General features: G+C 38.9%; 1 protein-coding gene across 1 annotated transcript; it reads left to right on the top strand.

Annotated features, from left to right (window-relative positions):
- The first annotated feature begins 1,479 nt into the window (after positions 1 to 1,479).
- LOC133990131 (uncharacterized) lies at positions 1,480 to 6,509 on the top strand. Its single transcript, XM_062428305.1, has 2 exons — positions 1,480 to 1,652; positions 4,772 to 6,509. Exons 1-2 carry the CDS (start codon positions 1,480 to 1,482, stop codon positions 6,507 to 6,509), a joined length of 1,911 nt encoding a protein of 636 aa, XP_062284289.1.
- The last annotated feature ends 361 nt before the right edge of the window (positions 6,510 to 6,870 follow it).

The raw sequence follows: 6,870 nt of genomic DNA on the forward strand, positions 1-6,870 counted from the left end.
ACATCATCCAGGGTTCACAGGTCACTTCTTTTTGCGCCATGTTTGTTGTGATGAGTTTTTTTGTATGTTTTTTTAATTCCAGTATTATAACAATACAAACATTTAAGGCACATTTTGTGATACCATAATTGAAGATTTTGAATCAGCTTGTAAGATATGAAGAGAAGCCAATACAATCAAACAAAATACAAAATAAAAAATAAATAACAATGCAAGGGTCTCATTCTAGAAGGGCAAATAAGTCCAATAAAGAAAATAGTTTCTGGGCCTTATTGTTGGTCATGTAGTACAAGGATTTCTTGTATAGCTTGAGTACATTTGTGAATAACATGCTTCCCAAGTGATATTAGATTGTTCACCAAAAAGTCCAAGTTCTTCTCCTTTAAAGCTGCAGTTGGTAACTTTGAGGAGAGAGAGGATTTAGCGTCAAATTTGAAGAAGTACAACTTTCAGATCCCTCCCCCTCCCTCTCCGCTGCACTCCTGCTCTGCCTCCAAAGTCCCTCCCCCAGAGGAGGCTGACGTGTATGCTGTTGTTGGTAACGGAGGTATCGGTAGTTTTGTCCTCGCTGATTGTTGTTGCTGCGCCATTACTTTCTCTACGCTCCTCTCGGAGATATGAGCTTGACCGAGCTGAGGAGGAAGGGGGAGGGGGCTGTGTGTGTGAGCAGTGATTGACAGCTGTCAGACACTCCATCCGACACCATCCTAGATCTAATTTTTTTTTTTGTCCGGTCGGTGGATTCTGGCAATTTGCCAATTTACAGTAGGAGCAGTAGATGGGGCTAAATGAGCCTGGTTGTTTTTACAGATTACTAGTTTCATGTAATGCTTTCTTTACATAGTGACAGTCTTAGCAAGTATGACAAAAAGTTACTTTTATAAGACTTACCAACTGCAGCTTTAACTGTACTCCAACCTTAATAGACATCCAGTTCAACGGGTGCACTGTTATTTGTTTAGTTAACAACGAGTTTTGAAATGAAGACCAAAATTCCCCAACATGATCACATTCAAAGGAAATATGCTCTACTGCAGTGTTCCTCAAATACAAATATTAAAGGTCCACAAAATTTTTTTTCAATGAGTCAAAGGTCTGTTTATTAGTCGGTTAAGCCACAACAAATCAATGTATCCACCACCAACCAACTTAACAATACAGTGGTGTATAGTAGAAAAATAGAATATACTATAATACTATAAAATGTATTTTTAATTTTAACAACAAAACAAAGTGTCCTTTTCATAAAAAACAACAAAAATCAAATAAATACTCAAAAACAAAACTTATTTTTCGATTTAACATAAATTTACATAAATACTTATATAAAACAAAACAAAACAAAACAAAATACATTCACAACCCCTGCAAATAATCCAAAACAAATATCAACACTTTTCTTTTAAAACACAGGCACAAAGGACACAAGAAAGGAGGAAAGAACTGTAGTGCTGCAGTAAAAATGTCACAATAAGTCACATGGTCTCCATTGTTGCCATGGAGACCAAAATACACACGGTGAAGGACTGGAGTCACACATCCAGTTACCACATTTATTACAGCACCGGAGGTCAGGAGTGGATAAACCCGGTTGAAAGAGTGCCCGCCCGTATGCAACGCTCCTCGAAGAGCAGCGAACGCACCCGTTTACAGTTTTGATCCACAAAAAATCTGAGAGCAGGGCAGAGATCCGCGAGCACAAGCTCCGTGAGCACAAGAGGAAGAACTCGAGTGTGAGCGCAGGAAATCTGCACGAGCAGCGTTGTAACCGAGTGCGAGGACAAAGTGCGAGCATGCGCAGAGCAAATTTGAGCGTGAGAGCAGAGTTTTGAGAGAAAAAATCACAAAATCTGAGCATTAAATCAATAAATACTGCTCTCAAATCCATTTAACATGTTCTTGAATTAAGATAGGGAATAAACTCCATATTATTCCACAAGGGTGAGTTGTGAGGAGTAAAATTGTGTTTATATACCAGGTTCCAGTAAAGGAGAACTTGCTGGTGATAGTCTGATAATTTCACAGGCAGTTTACATATATCATAGTCACATCGCAACAGAAAATCAATGCTTCCCACTTGTCGAAAAATTGCACTGGGGATGCTAAACCAAAAGGAGTCTTTGTGCATTAAAAATGAATTGAGCCATTTTAATTTTAGCACACCATTCATAACCGAAAAATCTATAGCATTTAACCCACCCTCTTCAATATTCTTGACCACATCAACTCTTATGTTTGTTGTGATGAGTGTCAGAAACAAAGTCAAAGTCATCAGGAGATGAAAATATATAAGGGTTTTATTTTGATATTACACTGAGTTGATATAGTATCTTTATAGCCCTCCAGCCACCAATAGTTTGATTTGACAGTGTAAAATAGACCTAATACACAACAGTTTTAAAGGGTTTGTTTTGTGGTCTATGAAACAAGGTTTCAATGATACAAAATAGGCTACACATGCAGGAGAACATGGCAGACCTGAATAATGCATCCATAGAGTGGGGATCCACTGGTATGCATGTTAGGAAAATGTCTAACATTTTAAGTCTGGATGAGACTTTAGTGAGCACTTGCAGAGAGTTCTTTATTTGCTCTGAGGTCAACCAGAGATGCATGAATTGAGGAGACTGGGATGAGAGTAGATTGATTTCATAAATAGACCTCTCTGCCTGAGATCAAAAAGAGACACAAAAGTTGAGACAATCTGAGACTTCTTCCTCTCTGCTGCGCTGCAGTCCTGCCTTCAAAGCCCCTCCCCACAGGGGAACCATGCACGCTGCACATATGTTGCGGGGGAGGGGGGCTGCCAGCAGCGTGTGAATAGCGTCATTGACACTCCTCTGCGCTATGATTGGTTGTTTTGATTTGGGAGGGGTTGATCATTGCAAATAATTTTACGACCACTGGGTGGACCCAGAGACAGTGGATTTTGCTACAGCTTATCTGTATCTTATTCTACTGTCAAATCATAATGACAATTTTAGCAAATATAACACAAAAATAGTTACAGACTGCAGCTTTAAAGCAAGGGAGCTTTGCTGCAGGTCATTCCCCTCTCTCTCCCTGTTTCCTGTTAGCCTCTGTGCCACCTACTATCACAATGAAGGCAAAAAAGCCCGAAAATAAATCTTTCTCTCTTTTGTATCACTGATAACGCTTTAATATCAAAATTCATCTGGAATTATTGAATTTCTAGTTTCTTGTACCGCACAGAGGTCGCACCTACACTTACCACCATGGTCCCGTCAGGGCATTTAACAACATTATTTCATAACTGAATAAAGAGCACAGAACACAGTATGTATTACTCAGACGTGGATGTCATATTCAGGTCTTATTCAGTAAAACTCAACATTACATGAACAATTAACATTATTAAACAAAGAGAATCCCTATTCTACCCCTATAATTGGATGACTGATTATTACTACACAGGTAAATATGACATCCCAATTCTCAAGGTATATCGATACAGACAGTGGATTAAATATATATGTGTGTGTGTGTGATATTTGTATCTAGACCTTATAACTTTCAGGTTTCAACTTTCTTAAGGTCTAAAGTCGGGAATGGTACTGAATTATCTGGGACTGTGTTATGGGACAGATAAAGTACATATTTTAACATTATTAACACTTCTAGAAACATTTAGAAATATGTTGCACCAACAGAGGAAGACGTGTGTCGTGATTTATGGCAGGGTTCTAGTTCATTCTGCTATTTGGGAGTCCAGAGGAGGGGAGAGTTTCTATGTGTGCTGGTGACTGAGTTTGTTGGTTGAAAGATTAATCCACACCTTTGTATGTCTTTGATATGTGTGAAAGGAGTCCTGTTATGCTGGAATGAACCCAGCTATGCATATTTTGGTGCAGCAGCTTCTACATTTCAGGAAACTTCTGTCACTCTGACAGCTGCCTCAGTGTGTCTGCAGCTCTCTGTCCAGTATCATGATGTGTTACAGCTGACAGTGTAACATCACCTGTACACTATAATATTCTCTCCTCTAATATCTCTGACTGTCACATGACGCCTCCCATCACTGATCAGTTTGCTTTAGAAAGATGTTTTTTAGTCTCATGTGTCAAATCATTCTCACTCTATTTCTGTCACAGTGCTGAACTGCTCTGATGACATCGTTGGTGGCTGGATTCATATTTTATATTTTATTTATATTGTTTTGGGCTCGTTGTGAGACTCCTTGTATCTACTGATTACTGAAAGCAGACTTGAAGCTGTGTGCTGGTTTTATTCTTTAGGAACTTTTTTTATGAATGAAACTTGTTCACAAAGGGAGCAGAACACGGAGCCTAATATGGCAATTTTATGGGTGTAGATTATGCTAATGATCACATCATGCATTTAATTTGAACTTTAAAGATAAGAGAGAAATCAGCTATGAGTTATTAACATTTTTTTAAAGATGATTCAACACTGAGAATTGCATGTTTATTACAGTGTTGAAATGCTCCATCTATCATCTGGCAGTTAATTATGTTGTATCACTGTCATGATAGCTACATCTTTGGGTTGAATAATGTATTCTGTTCTCTTTTTATATTTAATTTGACAGATTCAGAGCAGAGACAACATCACAACAACAGAGGCCACACTCACCAATGAGGAGGATGAACTTCTCTGACATCAGTGTGTTTCCATTTTATTAAGTGAAATAGTTTACCAAAGGCTGATCCTGTTACCAACTGAATATTGTAATACTAAAGGAATAACTGCTTAGCTTCACCATGATGGGTTTTTTGTTTTCATGTTGTAGATCAGAATCAGATGTTGCTGGAGAAATAGAGCCCAGAGAGACATGGTCTAATTCAAATCCACCCAATTCACAATCAGATAATCCCAAATGCAGTCCACCCAATTCACAATCAGATAATCCCAAATGCAAGACACGGCTCGCTGATGCTGTTAGAAAAAAAAGCAAACTGCTGAAACCACAGACAAACTCTCTCTTTGTTTATACAATTCGCCTCAAAGAGGAACAAATCAATGTTCCTGGGTGCAAGCGTTTCACTTTTGGGAAAGAATCCACTAAACCTAATCGTACCATCATGGTTCTCGGAGCAACTGGGGCTGGGAAGTCAACTCTGATCAATGGAATGATCAATTACATTTTAGGTGTTGAATGGAAGGATTCATTTCGGTTTAAGTTAGTTGATGAGGGTCAGTCGAAATCACAAGCTGAAAGCCAGACTTCTGAAGTCACTGTGTACAAAATCAACCACCAGGAAGGCTTTAAAATCGAGCACTCTCTGACTATTGTGGACACTCCAGGCTTTGGAGATACACGAGGAATAAAAAGAGACAAAGAGATCACAGAGCAGATACGTAATCTCTTCACTGATCCAAATGCTGTCAAAGAAATTGATGCTGTGTGTTTTGTAGCTCAAGCTTCGTTAGCACGACTCACAGCAACACAGAAGTATGTGTTTGATTCTGTGCTTTCAATCTTTGGTAAAGATGTGGCAGAAAACATCAGAGTTCTGGTGACATTTGCAGACAACAAACCTCCATCAGTTCTAGAGGCAATCAAGAAAGCAGACGTCCCATGTCCTAAAACAAAACATGGGCTGCCAGTTCACTTCAAATTCAATAACTCAGCGTTATTTGCAGACAGCAAATCATCTGCAGCAAACAGCACAGATGAAGATGATGAAGATGGAGACTTTGATAAGATGTTTTGGGACATGGGGACAAAAAGTATGAAAAGGTTTTTTGTTGCTGTGAATGAGATAAAAACCAAAAGCTTGACAATGACACAGGAAGTCCTCAGAGAAAGACAGCAGCTCGAGAATTCAGTTGAAAATTTGGAGAAGCAGGTTAAAGTTGGGTCAGCCAAGCTTGAGGAGATAAAAGAGACAACTGAAATACTGAAAAAGCATGAGGCAGAGATCAGTAGAAATAAGGATTTTGAGTTTGAAGTCACCATCAAAAAGCCCGTTCAAGTAGATAATTCTGGTTCTGGAAACTACATCACCAACTGTCAGCAGTGTCACTTTACCTGCCACAAAAGTTGTACCCGTGGAAATGATGCAGATAAATATAAATGCACTGTAATGGGAGCAGATGGAAACTGTACTCAGTGTCCTGGCAAATGTCATTGGTCTGTACATTTTAATCAGAAGTACAGATGGGACTATAAGGAGGTTAAAGAAAAGCGAACTGTGAAAGAGCTGAAAGAAAAGTACCTAAATGCCTCAGAGGCTAAGGCACCTGTTCAGGCTTTGATTGATAAACTAAAGGCTGAATATGACCGTGTGCAGGCAGAAGTGGAGAATTTGACAAAGAGGTCTGTAAACTGTTTAAGCAGACTCAAAGAGATAGCACTGAAGCCAAATCCTCTCTCTGCTCCAGATTACATTGACATGCTTATTGAGGACGAGAAATCTCAGGGCAAAGAGGGATGGAAGAAACGAGTTCAGGACCTGAAGGAAACGAGAGGAAAAGCCGAAACCATGGCTAAAGTAGACAGAGGAGAGAAAGTCCTGAAAAAATAAATAATCTTCGCATCAGACAATTAAACCTAAAACATACTTTGTATCATATTTGATAAACCTCTACATCATCAACAAGACCAATGAGGACCTGACAGACGTATTGTATCCAATCAGGTTCATGTTAGCTGCCCTCTAGTGGATCATCAGAGCAATGGAGGAAGCAGAGGTCCCTTATTTACCAAATTCAAGATGGCTGCCTCTCAGCTGCATCACATTACTTACCAAACTACTCTTTTTATTATTTTTTATTGTTACTCATGAGCATTTGCTGGATTGAAGCAACATACAAACATTGAGTGATTTATTTTGTTCTGCTATAATGTTGAAAATGTTTGAATCAAAAATGATACAGTTTGTATTT

The sequence above is a fragment of the Scomber scombrus genome, chromosome 11 (genome assembly GCF_963691925.1).
Source record: "Scomber scombrus chromosome 11, fScoSco1.1, whole genome shotgun sequence".
Classification (NCBI taxonomy): domain Eukaryota; kingdom Metazoa; phylum Chordata; class Actinopteri; order Scombriformes; family Scombridae; genus Scomber; species Scomber scombrus.

Excerpts from the sequence above, each read along its gene's own strand:
- LOC133990131 (XM_062428305.1), top strand. The coding sequence starts at position 1,480 with ATGGTCTCCATTGTTGCCATGGAGACCAAAATACACACGGTGAAGGAC. Across the intron at positions 1,653-4,771 it reads AGCGAACGCACCCGTTTACA|ATCAGAATCAGATGTTGCTG; the intron begins GTTTTGATCCAC and ends TTCATGTTGTAG.